Source organism: Oncorhynchus mykiss, chromosome 25 (genome assembly GCF_013265735.2).
Source record: "Oncorhynchus mykiss isolate Arlee chromosome 25, USDA_OmykA_1.1, whole genome shotgun sequence".
Lineage (NCBI taxonomy): Eukaryota > Metazoa > Chordata > Actinopteri > Salmoniformes > Salmonidae > Oncorhynchus > Oncorhynchus mykiss.
This window is the reverse complement of record NC_048589.1, coordinates 42003317-42024579: the sequence shown is the minus strand read 5'-3', so window position 1 is coordinate 42024579 and position 21263 is coordinate 42003317. Positions and strand designations below refer to the sequence as shown.

At 48.3% G+C, this 21263-nt stretch overlaps 1 protein-coding gene across 3 annotated transcripts in view; it reads right to left on the bottom strand.

The window, feature by feature from the left end:
* Positions 1-4426: 4426 nt before the first annotated feature.
* Positions 4427-21263, bottom strand: part of LOC110498275 (son of sevenless homolog 2) — a 74655-nt gene continuing 57818 nt past the window's right edge. For 2 of the 3 annotated variants that reach the window (XM_036963138.1, XM_036963139.1), the window contains 9 exons: positions 20527-20644; positions 11756-11928; positions 11670-11721; positions 11328-11635; positions 10132-10248; positions 9386-9647; positions 9187-9264; positions 7065-7168; positions 4427-6843 (listed from right to left, as the gene is read on the bottom strand). In XM_036963138.1, coding sequence (XP_036819033.1) covers positions 6337-6843; positions 7065-7168; positions 9187-9264; positions 9386-9647; positions 10132-10248; positions 11328-11635; positions 11670-11721; positions 11756-11928; positions 20527-20644 — 1719 coding nt within the window. In that variant the 3' untranslated portion in view covers positions 4427-6336. The remainder of the gene's footprint in view (positions 6844-7064; positions 7169-9186; positions 9265-9385; positions 9648-10131; positions 10249-11327; positions 11636-11669; positions 11722-11755; positions 11929-20526; positions 20645-21263) is intronic. The other variant, XM_036963140.1, reaches the window with a different exon arrangement.

Here is a 21263-nt window from a genome sequence, read left to right as displayed (position 1 = left end):
CAGATAAATGGTCAATTCAATCTTCAACTCTGCTCATCAAGTAACTTACAGTGGCCAGTTTTAAGTACACCCATCGAGTACGGGTCGGGTCGGACCCCCCCCGTAGCCATGAAGGGATGAATCTGCGGTGGGCTTCAAACCATCGGTAAATTGGTATCAAGGGACCTACCGTGTGTCAGGAAAACACAACACCAGCAGCCTGTACAGGCAGGATGGGGCCATGGACTGCTGAATGGGGCCATGGACTGCTGAATGGGACCATGGACTGCTGCAAAACCAGTGACCTAACGTTCAATCCAACAGTAACTGAATGTCTCGATGCCTGTCTGCCTGCTTTATATAGCAAGCCACAGTAATTTGGGACACAACCTTTCGTTCCTTTACACTAGCTGGGAGGGAGAAATTAGCCTGAGTCCCAGATCTCTATGTGTCGTCTTGCCAACTCCTATTTCTTTGTCACGTCATGACAACATACTTTTAATGACAAAAAATAAAAAAACACAACAGGATGTACGTAGTGTGACAATAATACAAAAGAGTTGGCAAGACAGCACAAGCCAGGCTAGAACTCAGGCTAGGGTCGGAAGACATGGCTTCATTCTGTTTATGTCCCAGGGTTTAGATTCTAGCCTGGGGGGGGGGGTTGTTTGCTGGTAGGTAAGTTAGAGACACAGTGACCTGTTATCTGACCATAGCAGCATTGGACAGTTAGGCAACGTGGGGGGGGGGGGGGGGGGGTTGTTTGCTGGTAGGTAAGTTAGAGACACAGTGACCTGTTATCTGACCATAGCAGCATTGGACAGTTAGGCAACGTGGGGGGTGGGGGGGGGGGTTGTTTGCTGGTAGGTAAGTTAGAGACACAGTGACCTGTTATCTGACCATCGCAGCATTGGACAGTTAGGCAACGTGGGGGGGGGGGGGGGGGGGGTTGTTTGCTGGTAGGTAAGTTAGAGACACAGTGACCTGTTATCTGACCATAGCAGCATTGGACAGTTAGGCAACGTGGGGGGGGGGGGGGGGGGGGGGTTGTTTGCTGGTAGGTAAGTTAGAGACACAGTGACCTGTTATCTGACCATAGCAGCATTGGACAGTTAGGCAACGTGGGGGGTGGGGGGGGGGTTGTTTGCTGGTAGGTAAGTTAGAGACACAGTGACCTGTTATCTGACCATCGCAGCATTGGACAGTTAGGCAACGTGGGGGGGGGGGGGGGGGTTGTTTGCTGGTAGGTAAGTTAGAGACACAGTGACCTGTTATCTGACCATAGCAGCATTGGACAGTTAGGCAACGTGGGGGGGGGGGGGGGTTGTTTGCTGGTAGGTAAGTTAGAGACACAGTGACCTGTTATCTGACCATAGCAGCATTGGACAGTTAGGCAACGTGGGGGGTGGGGGGGGGGTTGTTTGCTGGTAGGTAAGTTAGAGACACAGTGACCTGTTATCTGACCATCGCAGCATTGGACAGTTAGGCAACGTGGGGGGGGGGGGGGGGGGGGGGGGTTGTTTGCTGGTAGGTAAGTTAGAGACACAGTGACCTGTTATCTGACCATAGCAGCATTGGACAGTTAGGCAACGTGGGGGGGGGGGGGGGTTGTTTGCTGGTAGGTAAGTTAGAGACACAGTGACCTGTTATCTGACCATAGCAGCATTGGACAGTTAGGCAACGTGGGGGGGGGGGGGGGGTTGTTTGCTGGTAGGTAAGTTAGAGACACAGTGACCTGTTATCTGACCATAGCAGCATTGGACAGTTAGGCAACGTGGGGGGGGGGGGGGGTTGTTTGCTGGTAGGTAAGTTAGAGAAACAGTGACCTGTTTGTTATCTGACCATCGCAGCATTGGACAGTTAGGCAACGTGTGTGGGGGGGGGGAGTGGTATATGTAATACAACCGAGAAATCACTTTATGCAAATTATTTAGTTAGTGTATACATACACAGCATCCACAAACGTGTACAGTTTTTCTAGTGTGTAGCTTTTGTTCTAAGCATTACATAGGAAACCATATTTAGTTTTTATTTTCAGGAGTTCTCTTTTTTAATAGCATTAGACACCTTTTGCCTCTACGCTGTAAAATAGAAAACGACTGAATAAAAAGGCACATCCGAGCATGATGCATGTGTTGTTTCAGTCTGCAAATGAAAAAAAGGACAAGAACCTCTCGCTAACAGAAGCAGGCTCCCTCCCCTCTCTGTGAATACAGATATTTCAAAACAGCCACTCGAGGAGCTGTGGTGCCAATTCCCAGTTTGTCCACTAGAGGAACCAATTCACAGTTTGTCCACTGGGAGAGCTCTGGAGCCAATTCCCCGTTTGTCCACTGGGGGAGCTGTGGAGCCAATTCCCCGTTTGTCCACTAGGGGAGCTGTGGAGCCAATTCCCCGTTTGTCCACTAGAGGAGCTGTGGAGCCAATTCCCCATTTGTCCACTAGAGGAACCAATTCCCAAGTTGTGCACTGGGGGAGCTGTGGAGCCAATTCCCAGTTTGTCCACTAGGGGAGCTGTGGAGCCAACTCCCAGTTTGTCCACTAGAGGAACCAATTCCCGGTTTGTCCACTAGAGGAACCAATTCCCCATTTGTCCACTGGGGAAGATCTGGAGCCAATTCCCCGTTTGTCCACTAGGGGAGCTATCCTTCTCTTTGTCCCAGGCTTTGGTGGGGTTGCTACGTGTGATGCCTCCAATGCTGAATTTCCATACAGAACCAGAAGGCTGGTACAGTAACTGGGGATGATGGTACTAACAAGTCTGTAGTGTTGGACATATAGGACACATTTTTATTAACTTGGGGTGATTAGTTTCATTTAAGACGTCATCTTGGCTTTTTAGGGATGTATTCATTAGCAAACCACAACAACAACCTTGCAACAGAAAACATTATGAGACAAGAGTTTCTATTGGACAAATTCAGGTAGGTCTCATCCCGTTTGCATCGGTTTGGTTCCTCGTGAATACACCTCCTGGAGATGACTATTCAAAAAGATCCCCTGGTCAGACCATATTACTCTGTTCCAGCTGGCTGATGTAGGCACTGATTGGCTTAGCACAGGGAATGTTCGACCAACCTTAACTTGTTGACACAACCAATCAATGTGTTTGAAACGTCCATGTGTAGTTGCAAGGGGTTCGTTTGAATAGTAGTGCTGAGCTGTCGCTTCGGTTTTTGTACAATTATATAAATATTTATTTAAAAAAAAATCACATTTCTTTTCAGTTTCCATCTTTAAAAAAAAAAAAACAACAAACAAATGCATTATGTGAAAACACAGAATAATTAATACAAGTCCCTTGATGGTAGTGAATGTCCATTACTGACTAACCATCGTCTATTCACATTACTGTAGTAAAGTTGCTTATATTAGCCTACATCGGTTTTGTGTTTGATGACCATTTCATGACAAGCCTCATCTCATGTCTGATCACTATTTTACTAGTTCTTCAAAAGGAAATAAGGCATATCTTTATGCCAACTATCAATCACTAAGATCAGGTAGTTTCAGGTAGAGATACCTCACGAAACAGCTGTTCTCAATCCCTCGGGTTGAACTAGGTCTCCTTTCGCTCTCTGGTCTGCCCACAGACCGGACAAGTAGGCGTGCAATGGATTATGGGAATTGTAGTTAATTACTACGTTTTCGGGCCGCTAATCTATGTAGAATATTGGTTTGTTGGAAACTACAACTCCCTTTCGACATCTCACAGGGCTTGATCTGACTTCTCTCAAGAGGAACTGTGCATTGAGGTCACAGAAAAAAAAAAAAAGGAACATAATGGAATTGAACTGAACTCAGTCAATTTCCTGTTTGACCTCACAGCATTTAATTGCTCAGAACTCAAATGTAGAAAATATTCCTTTATTTGAACTTGACAAGATGGCGGCATAGTTGGATTTACTTCATGGAGCAATTTTTATTATTTTATTTTTATAATTATGCTGCATTTTCTAAAATTCAAACAAACCCCCTGCAACTAGACAAGGACATTTAGAGGACATTGGTTGTCTTCCAAGTCGGCAATTGAGGGAAGTATGAACAAGTTAAGGCTGGTCGATCTGACCCTACACCAAACAGTAACTAACATGTAACGGCTAACGGAGCCTCACATTAGCATGTTGCAATCTGCTACCTACCCTGGAGAGATAAAGGTCTGGTTGCTGTTGTCACCACGTCACTGGCAGAGGAGAAGAGATATCTCAGAGGAGAGGGCAGAGGAGAAGAGAGAGTGGAGAGGGCAGAGGAGAAGAGATATCAGAGTGGAGAGGGCAGAGGAGAAGAGATATCAGAGTGGAGAGGGCAGAGGAGAAGAGATATCTCAGTGGAGAGGGCAGAGGAGAAGAGATATCTCAGTGGAGAGGGCAGAGGAGAAGAGATATCTCAGTGGAGAGGGCAGAGGAGAAGAGATATCTCAGTGGAGAGGGCAGAGGAGAAGAGATATCTCAGTGGAGAGGGCAGAGGAGAAGAGATATCTCAGTGGAGAGGGCAGAGGAGAAGAGATATCTCAGTGGAGAGGGCAGAGGAGAAGAGATATCTCAGTGGAGAGGGCAGAGGAGAAGAGATAAAGGTTGTCGTCAAATCATTTTCCGAGATAGGAGCTCTTAGATATCCATCATATGACTAAAAAAGGGTAGACACAACAAACGTTGACTAAGCTTTATGTGCAAGTGGAGCGAACACACAACACCCGTCCCTCTAGCAGAGGGTGGAGCGAACACACACCACCCGTCCCTCTAGCAGAGGGTGGAGCGAACACACACCACCCGTCCCTCTAGCAGAGGGTGGAGCGAACACACACCACCCGTCCCTCTAGCAGAGGGTGGAGCGAACCCACACCACCCGTCCCTCTAGTAGAGGGTGGAGCGAACACACACCACCCGTCCCTCTAGCAGAGGGTGGAGCGAACCCACACCACCCGTCCCTCTAGCAGAGGGTGGAGCGAACCCACACCACCCGTCCCTCTAGCAGAGGGTGGAGCGAACCCACACCACCCGTCCCTCTAGCAGAGGGTGGAGCGAACCCACACCACCCGTCCCTCTAGCAGAGGGTGGAGCGGAACCCACACCGCCCGTCCCTCTAGCAGAGGGTGGAGCGGAACCCACACCGCCCGTCCCTCTAGCAGAGGCCCACAGAGGTCAGTGCTGTGGGGTCAAAGGCAACATCTGAAATGGAGGGTAATTCTAGGACCAGCAGGGCTGGATGTAGCTACCAACTACAGCGAGGACCCCCATGTCCAGAGCTATATGATCCTCCTGTACCACACAGTAACACAGCCCTGTGAATACCGCTGAGCTCACGCCCATTACAGTCACAGCTCTACTCAGTTCAGTGCACAGTGGAGACCAACAAACAATAAGAGGAAGGGGAAGGATTTCAGTGTGACAAAGATCAGGTTGGTAATGTCTGAACGACTGGATGGAAATATCCACAGTCCATTTTTGAGTTAGTCATTCCTCAAAACATGAATCCCTTATATGACCCCTGCAGAACTTCGGACTGGTCACTATAAAAGGTGGGAGGAGCCTCACGAGGAGAACTTCCAACACTTTGACGATCCTCGTGCTCGTTCCAGACAGAACCACAGTAAATGTGTGTTTGATTAGATGATTAAAGAGCATTGAGGTCTTGTACGGTCCAGAGTGGAGTCCGTCCGTCCGTCCGAGAACCGCGGGACAGGAGGACTGACTCCTGGGGTGAACGAGTGAATGGCGTTCGCAACACGACCGTGTGCCAACGCAACAATGCCCATAGATCCACACAAAGCGTTGGCAGTGAGAAGACCTGTCCATGCCGATGGAAGTGTCATAGTGGTCTGTATAGTCCCCAACCACCAGGACAGGCTGAAGAGGACACGGCCCTCTCCTTTCTGGGTTCAGCACAGTGTCTCTTTTGGGGGTAGGAGAGTTACGGATGGACTATGGCATACTGTCCTGTCCACTCCAGTACAGAGTGGAATATCTATATGAACAAAATGACAGAGTCAATGTTGTGTACAGGTGTGTGACATGTACTGCACACAGAGGAGGAGGAGGAGGAGGAGGAGCCAGTGTCTTGGGGCTCCTTGTTCATTGGCTGGCACACTGGTGTGGATTATCCATTGGCACAGAGGGCTTGAAAGGAAGGTGGGGCTACTGATACCCTGAGAGGAGTGGCCGTGTTGTGATTGGTCAATGTAGGAGATGAGTGGGAGGGGTTTGGAGTCTTTGTTACGATCAGTAGCTTTAAAAAAAAATCCTGATTAGTTTGTTTTTAAATCGCTCTGTGTCATGAGGTCATAGTATGATACAGTTTGTGTTGTGTGGAGCAGCAGCCATGATGAGAAGGAAACAACAAAAGAAGCAAGGAGGCTCCTCATTGGCTACCCTCTGTGCTCTCCACCAATGAGAGGCTCTGTAAAGGGGGTGACAACAGCTCCCTCTTGTAGGTCTTTGGGGGAAGTTTGGGGAGCTGGGAGGAGGAGTTGTGGCGGGGAGGTACAGGTGGGGCCATGATGGGCAGGGGGAGCGGGCAGAGACTGTTCTGGCTGGCGCTGAGCAGGCAGCTCCGTCGTGGGACGCGGGGCGAGGGGGAACCCGGGGGCGTTCCAGGGGAGCAGGGGGAACTGCCAAAATCCCAGTGGAAGCGGCCGAGGGGGGAGGGTTGGAGGTTCGGGGGGTAGTTAATGAAGATCTCTGGTGGCTTCTGGGGGACAGGGGGAGGGGTGTCTGGCTGGGGGTCCCGGGGGGGTGGAGGTGGGGGGCTGCTGGGGAGGGGGCCGTCGCTGAGGCCGTTGTAGACTGGGGTGCGGGGCTGGACCCTGGGGAGAGGAGGGGGCAGTCTGGGGGGGATGGCTGGGGGACCTTTGGACCTGGAACTCAACTACAAAACACAGGAGGGTCAAAGTCATAAACAAAGAGAAATATATTATTAAACAGGAGTCAGAGTTGAGAACCAATCAGATGGACTAACTCAGAGAAACATCTTGAATGGTGTACTGTACTAAGTGTGTGTTAGCTTGACCCCAGTAAAACAATCCTTCCATTTCACAGAAAACACAAAACTTGAAATTGCACGGTGTGTGTACGGTGTGTGCATGTTACCTTGGTCTCAGAGAAAGCATCCTTCCTGCGAGGGGGAAGTGGAGGGGGCTTCAGTAACTCCTCTCCTAGCTGGTGAAGGCTTCCACAAGACACTGAGTGGAACTCTACACATGTACATAAAGGTATAGTCAATCAATCATTCAATCAATCAAATGTATTTATAAAGCCCTTTTTACACCAGCAGTTGTCACAAAGTTATCAGACACGGGCTGGGGGAAACGGGCTGGGGGAAACGGGCTGGGGGGGAACGGGCTGGGGGGGGAACGGGCCTGGGGGGGAACGGGCTGGGGGGGGAACGGGCTGGGGGGGGAACGGGCTGGGGGGGGAACGGGCTGGGGGGGGGGGGAACGGGCTGGGGGGGGGGGAACGGGCTGGGGGGGGGGGGACGGGCTGGGGGGGGAACGGGCTGGGGGGGGAACGGGCTGGGGGGGGAACGGGCTGGTTTCCAAAGCCGACAAGGTAAAATCTGCCATTCTGCCCTTGAGCACGACAATGAACTAGTAATTGCTTCAAGGTTGCCGTCAATGATGGCTGATCCACTGGCTGTGTCCCAACTCTGAGGGTCTCAGGGGGAGTGGGATATGCAAAATATACATACACAGGTCACCCTACCCAGGTCACCCTACTCACACTAAATGTGGAGCACGACCACCTAGTCTACCAGACCCCATTAACCCAGTCTACCAGACCCCATTAACCCAGTCTACCAGACCCCATTAACCCAGTCTACCAGACCCCATTAACCCAGACTACCAGACCCCATTAACCCAGACTACCAGATCCCATTAACCCAGTCTACCAGACCCCATTAACCCAGACCCCATTAACCCAGTCTACCAGACCCCATTAATCCAGTCTACCAGACCCCATTAATCCAGTCTACCAGACCCCATTAACCCAGTCTACCAGACCCCATTAACCCAGTCTACCAGACCCCATTAACCCAGTCTACCAAAACCCATTAACCCAGGCTACCAGACCCCATTAACCCAGTCTACCAGACCCCATTAACCCAGTCTACCAAAACCCAGACCCCATTAACCCAGGCTACCAGACACCAGAACCCATTAACCTAGTCTACCAGACCCCATTAACCCAGTCTACCAGACCCCATTAACCCAGTCTACCAGACCCCATTAACCCAGTCTACCAGACCCCATTAACCCAGTCTACCAAAACCCAGACCCCATTAACCCAGACTACCAGACCCCATTAACCCAGTCTACCAGACCCCATTAACCCAGTCTACCAGACCCCATTAACCCAGTCTACCAGACCCCATTAACCCAGTCTACCAGACCCCATTAACCCAGTCTACCAGACCCCATTAACCCAGTCTACCAAAACCCAGACCCCATTAACCCAGTCTACCAGACCCCATTAACCCAGTCTACCAGACCCCATTAACCCTGTGTACCAAAACCCAGACCCCATTCTACCAAAACCCAGACCCCATTAACCCAGTCTACCAGACCCCATTAACCCAGTCTACCAGACCCCATTAACCCAGTCTACCAGACCCCATTAACCCAGTCTACCAGACCCCATTAACCCAGTCTACCAAAATCCATTAACCCATTAACCCAGTCTACCAGACCCCATTAACCCAGTCTACCAGACCCCATTAACCCAGTCTACCAGACCCCATTAACCCAGTCTACCAGACCCCATTAACCCAGTCTACCAGACCCCATTAACCCAGTCTACCAGACCCCATTAACCCAGTCTACCAGACCCCATTAACCCAGTCTACCAGACCCCATTAACCCAGTCTACCAGACCCCATTAACCCAGTCTACCAGACCCCATTAACCCAGTCTACCAGACCCCATTAACCCAGTCTACCAGACCCCATTAACCCAGTCTACCAGACCCCATTAACCCAGTCTACCAGACACCATTAACCCAGTCTACCAGACCCCATTAACCCAGTCTACCAGACACCATTAACCCAGTCTACCAGACACCATTAACCCAGTCTACCAGACCCCATTAACCCAGTCTACCAGCATACTCCATAGGAAGGCTGTGTTCTTGTTTGTCAAGCTAAAGAAGCTCTGTTTCCTAAATCCTAAACACAGACGGACACACCTCATCGTACAGCGATAACAGTAACACTCACTTGAGGGCGGGAGGAGAACAGAACAGAATATGGAGTTTCCACCTGATATAAAATGGCCACATAGAGAAGTTGAGCCACCTGTAAAATGAAGACAGACCTCAAATTATATCCACTTCAACTTCTGCAATTATAATCTTCCACATGTTTAAATCACTGAATGGTATGTATATGTCTGTGTGTGTGTCTCTCTCTGCCTCACCATAAACACTATAGAGATCTGGTTCCATGAAGACAGAGCTGAGGTCTGAGCAGGCAGACTGTGGGGGCGTAGGGGTGCTGGGTGAGGTGGGGACCGAGGCTATGGAAGAGGTCTCATGCTCCGTCTCAGCGATGCTCCTGAAGGTGATCTTGTGCGGGGGCTCTCTCTCCAGGGGTACGGGGTGGCCCTTCAGGGTCCCTGACGTAGAGGTCCGCACCGGCCGGATCCCCGGGGACTTCAGGGGGTACAGGGTCTTCCTGGGCTGGAGGAGAGAGAGAGAGAGAGAGAGGGGGATTAAGTCGTGACAGAGTTGGGGTAAGCATGCACAACTATCACACTAATCTGTAATTTTTATTTTATGCAAATTTTTTTGGGGGACCTTTATTTAACTAGGCAAGTCAGTTAAGAACAAATTCTTATTTTCAATGACGGCCTACCGGGGAACAGTGGGTTAACTGGTCTAGGAACAGTGGGTTAACTGGTCTAGGAACAGTGGGTTCACTGCCTTGTTCAGGGGCAGAACGACAGATTTTTACCTACCACCCATTGATGTTACATTTGAGCTAAATACAAAGTGATAATAAATGTATTTGTAAAAAAAAATAAATATATATATATATATATATATTATATATATATTATATAAAAAAATGCTCTCTGTTTGACTGATTAGCGAGCAGCGTTTCCATGGAAACAATGATCAGTAATTACATCTCACTACCGGAAGGTTTGATCTGGTTACTTACGAATCGTGGCGGCTGCTTGCAGTTACGAGGCTCTATCTCCTGAGACTTGTTGAACAGGTAGTCAGAGAACTCCTTCTCACCCAGACTGCCCATCGGGTTCAGGTTCTCAAAAAACCTCTGGGACAAAAACACAGGCCATCTGATTAACAATATTCCCTTTGAGTGGATCAAAGGCAAGGTGACCACTGTTGTTATGGTGCAGGGGAAGGAGAGAGGGACTAGGACAGGTAGAGAGAGAGAGAGACTAGGACAGGTAGAGAGAGAGAGAGAGAGACTAGGACAGGTAGAGAGAGAGAGAGAGAGACTAGGACAGGTAGAGAGAGAGAGAGAGAGACTAGGACAGGTAGAAAGAGAGAGAGAGACTAGGACAGGTAGAGAGAGAGAGAGAGACTAGGACAGGTGGAGAGAGAGAGAGAGACTAGGACAGGTAGAGAGAGAGAGAGAGACTAGGACAGGTAGAGAGAGAGAGAGAGACACTAGGACAGGTAGAGAGAGAGAGAGAGACACTAGGACAGGTAGAGAGAGAGAGAGAGAGACTAGGACAGGTAGAGAGAGAGAGAGAGAGAGAGAGACTAGGACAGGTAGAAATAGAGAGAGAGACTAGGACAGGTAGAGAGAGAGAGAGACTAGGACAGGTGGAGAGAGAGAGACTAGGACAGGTAGAGAGAGAGAGAGAGACTAGGACAGGTAGAGAGAGAGAGGGAGACTAGGACAGGTAGAGAGAGAGGGAGACTAGGACAGAGAGAGAGAGAGAGAGAGAGAGAGAGAGAGAGAGAGAGAGAGAGAGAGAGAGAGAGAGACTAGGACATTGAGAGAGAGAGAGACTAGGACATTTAGAGAGAGAGACTAGGACATTTAGAGAGAGAGAGACTAGGACAGGTAGAGACAGACTAGGACAGGTAGAGAGAGAGAGACTAGGACAGGTAGAGAGAGAGAGACTAGGACAGGTAGAGAGATGGAGAGATAGACTAGGACAGGTAGAGAGAGGGACTAGGACAGGTAGAGAGAGGGACTAGGACAGGTAGGGAGAGAGATGGAGAGATGGACTAGGACAGGTAGAAAGAGAGAATCGGAGATGGACTAGGACAGGTAGAGAGAGAGATGCAGAGACATGATGTTCTGCTGCACCTTGAGACAGTAAGGCTGGTTTTGATTGGCCGACCTTGAGACAGTAAGGCTGGTTTTGATTGGCCTACCTTGATGTCCTGCTGCACCTTGAGACAGTAAGGCTGGTTTTGATTGGCCAACCTTGAGACAGTAAGGCTGGTTTTGATTGGCCTACCTTGAGACAGTAAGGCTGGTTTTGATTGGCCGACCTTGAGACAGTAAGGCTGGTTTTGATTGGCCGACCTTGAGACAGTAAGGCTGGTTTTGATTGGCCGACCTTGAGACAGTAAGGCTGGTTTTGATTGGCCTACCTTGATGTCCTGCTGCACCTTGAGACAGTAAGGCTGGTTTTGATTGGCCAACCTTGAGACAGTAAGGCTGGTTTTGATTGGCCTACCTTGAGACAGTAAGGCTGGTTTTGATTGGCCTACCTTGATGTCCTGCTGGACCTTGAGACAGTAAGGCTGGTTTTGATTGGCCTACCTTGAGACAGTAAGGCTGGTTTTGATTGGCCTACCTTGATGTCCTGCTGCACCTTGAGACAGTAAGGCTGGTTCTGGTACTGCTGTATCTCTCCTGTGATTTCTGCTACTTTCCTCCTCTTACTGAAGTTGATAAGCTCTTTGCCGTGTCTCTTCAGGAAGTCGGGGTTCCCCTCCTCTGTCTTCAGGATGTTGGTCAGGTAGATACCTGGGACAGACGGGTAGGTAGGTAGTTATTGTTTAGATAGATACATGGGACAGACAGGTAGGTTAGGTAGTTATTGGTCAGGTAGATAGATACCTGGGACAGACAGGTAGGTAGTTATTGGTCAGGTAGGTAGTTACCTGGTCAAGTAGGTATATAGGGCAGGTAGATACCTGGTCAATTAGGTAGGTAGATACCTGGTCAGGTAGGTAGATAGATACCTGGTCAGGTAGGTAGATAGATACCTGGTCAGGTAGGTAGATAGATACCTGGTCAGGTAGGTAGGTAGATAGATACCTGGTCAGGTAGGTAGGTAGATAGATACCTGGTCAGGTAGGTAGATAGATAGATACCTGGTCAGGTAGGTAGATAGATAGATACCTGGTCAGGAAGGTAGATAGATAGATACCTGGTCAGGTAGGTAGATAGATAGATACCTGGTCAGGTAGGTAGGTAGATAGATACCTGGTCAGGTAGGTAGATAGATAGATACCTGGTCAGGTAGGTAGATAGATAGATACCTGGTCAGGTAGGTAGATAGATAGATACCTGGTCAGGTAGGTAGATAGATAGATACCTGGTCAGGTAGGTAGATAGATACCTGGTCAGGTAGGTAGGTAGATAGATACCTGGTCAGGTAGGTAGATAGATTGATACCTGGTCAGGTAGGTAGATAGATAGATACCTGGTCAGGTAGGTAGGTAGATAGATACCTGGTCAGGTAGGTAGATAGATAGATACCTGGTCAGGTAGGTAGGTAGGTAGATACCTGGTCAGGTAGGTAGGTAGATACCTGGTCAGGTAGGTAGGTAGATACCTGGTCAGGTAGGTAGGTAGATACCTGGTCAGGTAGGTAGATGGGGCAGGTCAGGTAGGTAGATGGGGCAGGTCAGGTAGGTAGATGGGGCAGGTAGATACATGGTCAGGTAGGTAGATGGGGCAGGTCAGGTAGGTAGATGGGGCAGGTAGATACCTGGTCAGGTAGGTAGATGGGGCAGGTCAGGTAGGTAGATGGGGCAGGTCAGGTAGGTAGATGGGGCAGGTCAGGTAGGTAGATGGGGCAGGTCAGGTAGGTAGATGGGGCAGGGCCAGATGGTATGCGTGTGTCACCTAATACCCTTTTCACAGTATTATTCTGAACTGAACCGTACTGGCTTCAACATATTCCTTTCTCATGGTCCTTTACAGTTCCAGCAACCATGTTGGATGGGTGTCAGGTCAGTAGAGTTCAGTCTCAGTACTGTGTGTCAGGTCAGTAGAGTTCAGTCTCAGTACTGTGTGTCAGGTCAGTAGAGTTCAGTCTCAGTACTGTGTGTCAGGTCAGTAGAGTTCAGTCTCAGTACTGTGTGTCAGGTCAGTAGAGTTCAGTCTCAGTACTGTGTCAGGTCAGTAGAGTTCAGTCTCAGTACTGTGTCAGGTCAGTAGAGTTCAGTCTCAGTATTGTGTCAGGTCAGTAGAGTTCAGTCTCAGTACTGTGTCAGGTCAGTAGAGTTCAGTCTCAGTACTGTGTCAGGTCAGTAGAGTTCAGTCTCAGTACTGTGTCAGGTCAGTAGAGTTCAGTCTCAGTATTGTGTGTCAGGTCAGTAGAGTTCAGTCTCAGTAGTGTGAGAAGGATGTAGTTCTGTGTGTCAGGTCAGTAGAGTTCAGTCTCAGTACTGTGTCAGGTCAGTAGAGTTCAGTCTCAGTACTGTGTCAGGTCAGTAGAGTTCAGTCTCAGTACTGTGTGTCAGGTCAGTAGAGTTCAGTCTCAGTACTGTGTGAAGGATGTAGTTCTGTGTGTCAGGTCAGTAGAGTTCAGTCTCAGTACTGTGTCAGGTCAGTAGAGTTCAGTCTCAGTACTGTGTCAGGTCAGTAGAGTTCAGTCTCAGTACTGTGTGTCAGGTCAGTAGAGTTCAGTCTCAGTACTGTGTCAGGTCAGTAGAGTTCAGTCTCAGTACTGTGTCAGGTCAGTAGAGTTCAGTCTCAGTACTGTGTGTCAGGTCAGTAGAGTTCAGTCTCAGTACTGTGTGTCAGGTCAGTAGAGTTCAGTCTCAGTACTGTGTGTCAGGTCAGTAGAGTTCAGTCTCAGTACTGTGTGTCAGGTCAGTAGAGTTCAGTCTCAGTACTGTGTGTCAGGTCAGTAGAGTTCAGTCTCAGTACTGTGTGTCAGGTCAGTAGAGTTCAGTCTCAGTACTGTGTGTCAGGTCAGTAGAGTTCAGTCTCAGTACTGTGTGTCAGGTCAGTAGAGTTCAGTCTCAGTACTGTGTCAGGTCAGTAGAGTTCAGTCTCAGTATTGTGTGTCAGGTCAGTAGAGTTCAGTCTCAGTACTGTGTGTCAGGTCAGTAGAGTTCAGTCTCAGTACTGTGTCAGGTCAGTAGAGTTCAGTCTCAGTACTGTGTGTCAGGTCAGTAGAGTTCAGTCTCAGTACTGTGTGTCAGGTCAGTAGAGTTCAGTCTCAGTACTGTGTGTCAGGTCAGTAGAGTTCAGTCTCAGTACTGTGTGTCAGGTCAGTAGAGTTCAGTCTCAGTACTGTGTCAGGTCAGTAGAGTTCAGTCTCAGTACTGTGTCAGGTCAGTAGAGTTCAGTCTCAGTACTGTGTGAAGGATGTAGTTCTGTGTGTCAGGTCAGTAGAGTTCAGTCTCAGTACTGTGTCAGGTCAGTAGAGTTCAGTCTCAGTACTGTGTGTCAGGTCAGTAGAGTTCAGTCTCAGTACTGTGTCAGGTCAGTAGAGTTCAGTCTCAGTACTGTGTCAGGTCAGTAGAGTTCAGTCTCAGTACTGTGTCAGGTCAGTAGAGTTCAGTCTCAGTATTGTGTGTCAGGTCAGTAGAGTTCAGTCTCAGTACTGTGTGTCAGGTCAGTAGAGTTCAGTCTCAGTACTGTGTCAGGTCAGTAGAGTTCAGTCTCAGTACTGTGTCAGGTCAGTAGAGTTCAGTCTCAGTACTGTGTGTCAGGTCAGTAGAGTTCAGTCTCAGTACTGTGTGTCAGGTCAGTAGAGTTCAGTCTCAGTACTGTGTCAGGTCAGTAGAGTTCAGTCTCAGTACTGTGTGTCAGGTCAGTAGAGTTCAGTCTCAGTACTGTGTCAGGTCAGTAGAGTTCAGTCTCAGTATTGTGTGTCAGGTCAGTAGAGTTCAGTCTCAGTATTGTGTGTCAGGTCAGTAGAGTTCAGTCACAGTACTGTGTCAGGTCAGTAGAGTTCAGTCAAAGTACTGTGTGTCAGGTCAGTAGAGTTCAGTCTCAGTACTGTGTCAGGTCAGTAGAGTTCAGTCTCAGTACTGTGTGTCAGGTCAGTAGAGTTCAGTCTCAGTACTGTGTCAGGTCAGTAGAGTTCAGTCTCAGTACTGTGTCAGGTCAGTAGAGTTCAGTCTCAGTACTGTGTCAGGTCAGTAGAGTTCAGTCTCAGTATTGTGTGTCAGGTCAGTAGAGTTCAGTCTCAGTAGTGTGAGAAGGATGTAGTTCTGTGTGTCAGGTCAGTAGAGTTCAGTCTCAGTACTGTGTCAGGTCAGTAGAGTTCAGTCTCAGTACTGTGTCAGGTCAGTAGAGTTCAGTCTCAGTACTGTGTGTCAGGTCAGTAGAGTTCAGTCTCAGTACTGTGTCAGGTCAGTAGAGTTCAGTCTCAGTACTGTGTGAAGGATGTAGTTCTGTGTGTCAGGTCAGTAGAGTTCAGTCTCAGTACTGTGTCAGGTCAGTAGAGTTCAGTCTCAGTACTGTGTCAGGTCAGTAGAGTTCAGTCTCAGTACTGTGTGTCAGGTCAGTAGAGTTCAGTCTCAGTACTGTGTCAGGTCAGTAGAGTTCAGTCTCAGTACTGTGTCAGGTCAGTAGAGTTCAGTCTCAGTACTGTGTCAGGTCAGTAGAGTTCAGTCTCAGTATTGTGTGTCAGGTCAGTAGAGTTCAGTCTCAGTACTGTGTGTCAGGTCAGTAGAGTTCAGTCTCAGTACTGTGTCAGGTCAGTAGAGTTCAGTCTCAGTACTGTGTGTCAGGTCAGTAGAGTTCAGTCTCAGTACTGTGTGTCAGGTCAGTAGAGTTCAGTCTCAGTACTGTGTGTCAGGTCAGTAGAGTTCAGTCTCAGTACTGTGTGTCAGGTCAGTAGAGTTCAGTCTCAGTACTGTGTGTCAGGTCAGTAGAGTTCAGTCTCAGTACTGTGTGTCAGGTCAGTAGAGTTCAGTCTCAGTACTGTGTGTCAGGTCAGTAGAGTTCAGTCTCAGTACTGTGTGTCAGGTCAGTAGAGTTCAGTCTCAGTACTGTGTCAGGTCAGTAGAGTTCAGTCTCAGTACTGTGTCAGGTCAGTAGAGTTCAGTCTCAGTACTGTGTCAGGTCAGTAGAGTTCAGTCTCAGTATTGTGTGTCAGGTCAGTAGAGTTCAGTCTCAGTACTGTGTCAGGTCAGTAGAGTTCAGTCTCAGTACTGTGTCAGGTCAGTAGAGTTCAGTCTCAGTACTGTGTGTCAGGTCAGTAGAGTTCAGTCTCAGTACTGTGTCAGGTCAGTAGAGTTCAGTCTCAGTACTGTGTCAGGTCAGTAGAGTTCAGTCTCAGTACTGTGTGTCAGGTCAGTAGAGTTCAGTCTCAGTACTGTGTCAGGTCAGTAGAGTTCAGTCTCAGTACTGTGTCAGGTCAGTAGAGTTCAGTCTCAGTACTGTGTCAGGTCAGTAGAGTTCAGTCTCAGTACTGTGTGTCAGGTCAGTAGAGTTCAGTCTCAGTACTGTGTCAGGTCAGTAGAGTTCAGTCTCAGTACTGTGTCAGGTCAGTAGAGTTCAGTCTCAGTACTGTGTGTCAGGTCAGTAGAGTTCAGTCTCAGTACTGTGTGTCAGGTCAGTAGAGTTCAGTCTCAGTACTGTGTCAGGTCAGTAGAGTTCAGTCTCAGTACTGTGTGTCAGGTCAGTAGAGTTCAGTCTCAGTACTGTGTCAGGTCAGTAGAGTTCAGTCTCAGTATTGTGTGTCAGGTCAGTAGAGTTCAGTCTCAGTACTGTGTGTCAGGTCAGTAGAGTTCAGTCTCAGTACTGTGTGTCAGGTCAGTAGAGTTCAGTCTCAGTACTGTGTCAGGTCAGTAGAGTTCAGTCTCAGTACTGTGTGTCAGGTCAGTAGAGTTCAGTCTCAGTACTGTGTCAGGTCAGTAGAGTTCAGTCTCAGTACTGTGTGTCAGGTCAGTAGAGTTCAGTCTCAGTACTGTGTCAGGTCAGTAGAGTTCAGTCTCAGTACTGTGTGTCAGGTCAGTAGAGTTCAGTCTCAGTACTGTGTGTCAGGTCAGTAGAGTTCAGTCTCAGTACTGTGTGTCAGGTCAGTAGAGTTCAGTCTCAGTACTGTGTGTCAGGTCAGTAGAGTTCAGTCTCAGTACTGTGTGTCAGGTCAGTAGAGTTCAGTCTCAGTACTGTGTCAGGTCAGTAGAGTTCAGTCTCAGTACTGTGTCAGGTCAGTAGAGTTCAGTCTCAGTACTGTGTCAGGTCAGTAGAGTTCAGTCTCAGTACTGTGTGTCAGGTCAGTAGAGTTCAGTCTCAGTACTGTGTGTCAGGTCAGTAGAGTTCAGTCTCAGTACTGTGTGTCAGGTCAGTAGAGTTCAGTCTCAGTACTGTGTCAGGTCAGTAGAGTTCAGTCTCAGTACTGTGTCAGGTCAGTAGAGTTCAGTCAAAGTACTGTGTGTCAGGTCAGTAGAGTTCAGTCTCAGTACTGTGTGTCAGGTCAGTAGAGTTCAGTCTCAGTACTGTGTGTCAGGTCAGTAGAGTTCAGTCTCAGTACTGTGTCAGGTCAGTAGAGTTCAGTCTCAGTACTGTGTGTCAGGTCAGTAGAGTTCAGTCTCAGTACTGTGTGTCAGGTCAGTAGAGTTCAGTCTCAGTACTGTGTCAGGTCAGTAGAGTTCAGTCTCAGTACTGTGTGTCAGGTCAGTAGAGTTCAGTCTCAGTACTGTGTCAGGTCAGTAGAGTTCAGTCTCAGTACTGTGTCAGGTCAGTAGAGTTCAGTCTCAGTACTGTGTCAGGTCAGTAGAGTTCAGTCTCAGTACTGTGTGTCAGGTCAGTAGAGTTCAGTCTCAGTACTGTGTCAGGTCAGTAGAGTTCAGTCTCAGTACTGTGTGTCAGGTCAGTAGAGTTCAGTCTCAGTACTGTGTGTCAGGTCAGTAGAGTTCAGTCTCAGTACTGTGTGTCAGGTCAGTAGAGTTCAGTCTCAGTACTGTGTCAGGTCAGTAGAGTTCAGTCTCAGTACTGTGTCAGGTCAGTAGAGTTCAGTCTCAGTACTGTGTGTCAGGTCAGTAGAGTTCAGTCTCAGTACTGTGTGTCAGGTCAGTAGAGTTCAGTCTCAGTACTGTGTGTCAGGTCAGTAGAGTTCAGTCTCAGTACTGTGTGTCAGGTCAGTAGAGTTCAGTCTCAGTACTGTGTGTCAGGTCAGTAGAGTTCAGTCTCAGTACTGTGTGTCAGGTCAGTAGAGTTCAGTCTCAGTACTGTGAGAAGGATGTGGTTCTGTGTGTCAGGTCAGTAGAGTTCAGTCTCAGTACTGTGTCAGGTCAGTAGAGTTCAGTCTCAGTACTGTGTGTCAGGTCAGTAGAGTTCAGTCTCAGTACTGTGTGTCAGGTCAGTAGAGTTCAGTCTCAGTACTGTGTCAGGTCAGTAGAGTTCAGTCTCAGTATTGTGTGTCAGGTCAGTAGAGTTCAGTCTCAGTACTGTGTGTCAGGTCAGTAGAGTTCAGTCTCAGTACTGTGTGTCAGGTCAGTAGAGTTCAGTCTCAGTACTGTGTCAGGTCAGTAGAGTTCAGTCAAAGTACTGTGTGTCAGGTCAGTAGAGTTCAGTCTCAGTACTGTGTGTCAGGTCAGTAGAGTTCAGTCTCAGTATTGTGTGTCAGGTCAGTAGAGTTCAGTCTCAGTACTGTGTGTCAGGTCAGTAGAGTTCAGTCTCAGTACTGTGTGAAGGATGTAGTTCTGTGTGTCAGGTCAGTAGAGTTCAGTCTCAGTACTGTGTCAGGTCAGTAGAGTTCAGTCTCAGTACTGTGTCAGGTCAGTAGAGTTCAGTCTCAGTACTGTGTGTCAGGTCAGTAGAGTTCAGTCTCAGTACTGTGTCAGGTCAGTAGAGTTCAGTCTCAGTACTGTGTGTCAGGTCAGTAGAGTTCAGTCTCAGTACTGTGTGTCAGGTCAGTAGAGTTCAGTCTCAGTACTGTGTGTCAGGTCAGTAGAGTTCAGTCTCAGTACTGTGTCAGGTCAGTAGAGTTCAGTCTCAGTACTGTGTCAGGTCAGTAGAGTTCAGTCTCAGTACTGTGTGTCAGGTCAGTAGAGTTCAGTCTCAGTACTGTGTCAGGTCAGTAGAGTTCAGTCTCAGTACTGTGTCAGGTCAGTAGAGTTCAGTCTCAGTACTGTGTCAGGTCAGTAGAGTTCAGTCTCAGTACTGTGTGTCAGGTCAGTAGAGTTCAGTCTCAGTACTGTGTGTCAGGTCAGTAGAGTTCAGTCTCAGTACTGTGTCAGGTCAGTAGAGTTCAGTCTCAGTACTGTGTCAGGTCAGTAGAGTTCAGTCTCAGTACTGTGTGTCAGGTCAGTAGAGTTCAGTCTCAGTACTGTGTCAGGTCAGTAGAGTTCAGTCTCAGTACTGTGTCAGGTCAGTAGAGTTCAGTCTCAGTACTGTGTGTCAGGTCAGTAGAGTTCAGTCTCAGTACTGTGTCAGGTCAGTAGAGTTCAGTCTCAGTACTGTGTGTCAGGTCAGTAGAGTTCAGTCTCAGTACTGTGTGTCAGGTCAGTAGAGTTCAGTCTCAGTACTGTGTCAGGTCAGTAGAGTTCAGTCTCAGTACTGTGTCAGGTCAGTAGAGTTCAGTCTCAGTACTGTGTGTCAGGTCAGTAGAGTTCAGTCTCAGTACTGTGTCAGGTCAGTAGAGTTCAGTCTCAGTACTGTGTGTCAGGTCAGTAGAGTTCAGTCTCAGTACTGTGTGTCAGGTCAGTAGAGTTCAGTCTCAGTACTGTGTCAGGTCAGTAGAGTTCAGTCTCAGTACTGTGTCAGGTCAGTAGAGTTCAGTCTCAGTACTGTGTCAGGTCAGTAGAGTTCAGTCTCAGTACTGTGTCAGGTCAGTAGAGTTCAGTCTCAGTACTGTGTGTCAGGTCAGTAGAGTTCAGTCTCAGTACTGTGTCAGGTCAGTAGAGTTCAGTCTCAGTACTGTGTCAGGTCAGTAGAGTTCAGTCTCAGTACTGTGTCAGGTCAGTAGAGTTCAGTCTCAGTACTGTGTGTCAGGTCAGTAGAGTTCAGTCTCAGTACTGTGTGTCAGGTCAGTAGAGTTCAGTCAAAGTACTGTGTGTCAGGTCAGTAGAGTTCAGTCTCAGTACTGTGTCAGGTCAGTAGAGTTCAGTCAAAGTACTGTGTGTCAGGTCAGTAGAGTTCAGTCTCAGTACTGTGTGTCAGGTCAGTAGAGTTCAGTCTCAGTACTGTGTGTCAGGTCAGTAGAGTTCAGTCTCAGTACTGTGTCAGGTCAGTAGAGTTCAGTCTCAGTACTGTGTCAGGTCAGTAGAGTTCAGTCTCAGTACTGTGTGTCAGGTCAGTAGAGTTCAGTCTCAGTACTGTGAGAAGGATGTGGTTCTGTGTGTCAGGTCAGTAGAGTTCAGTCTCAGTAGTGTGAGAAGGATGTGGTTCTGTGTGTCAGTGTGCTCCCATCTGTCCGGAAGGTCTTACCAAAGAAAGGCACGCAGGGCGGGTTAATGGACTTGAGCTTGGCCAGGTACTTCTTGAAATGGTCCTGGCTCAGTTCCACTGCTTCCTCTAGGATCTTCTTCTTCCTCTCGGGGACCGCCTGAAAGACAAGAACAACATCTCTCGTTAACTTCCTGCTCGGTAAAGGATTGGGAAAATGTCAACGGCATTTTCTTGATTCTTCACCTCCATCTCCAAAACCCATTGGATGAGATGGTCAGAGGGGAGGGACCTCTGACTTTCTCATTAAATGGGTTTTGGAGGAGGAGATTGGACGTGACGAATCAAATAAATGTATTGTCTTAGTGCTCAATAGGCACCAGACAGTAGGCACCAGACAGTAGACACCAGACAGTAGGCACCAGACAGTAGGCACCAGACAGTAGGCACCAGACAATACGCATTGCATGCTGGCAGGATTGGGGGAAAATTCTATTTAATTGTATGAAACAGAATATACCCGTTTACTACTGTATTGAAACGGAATATACCCGTTTACTACTGTATTGAAACGGAATATACCCGTTTACTACTGTATTGAAACGGAATATACCCGTTTACTTCTGGATTGAAACGGAATATACCCGTTTACTACTGGATTGAAACGGAATATACCCGTTTACTACTGGATTGAAACAGAATATACCCGTTTACTACTGGATTGAAACGGAATATACCCGTTTACTTCTGTATTGAAACGGAATATACCCGTTTACTAC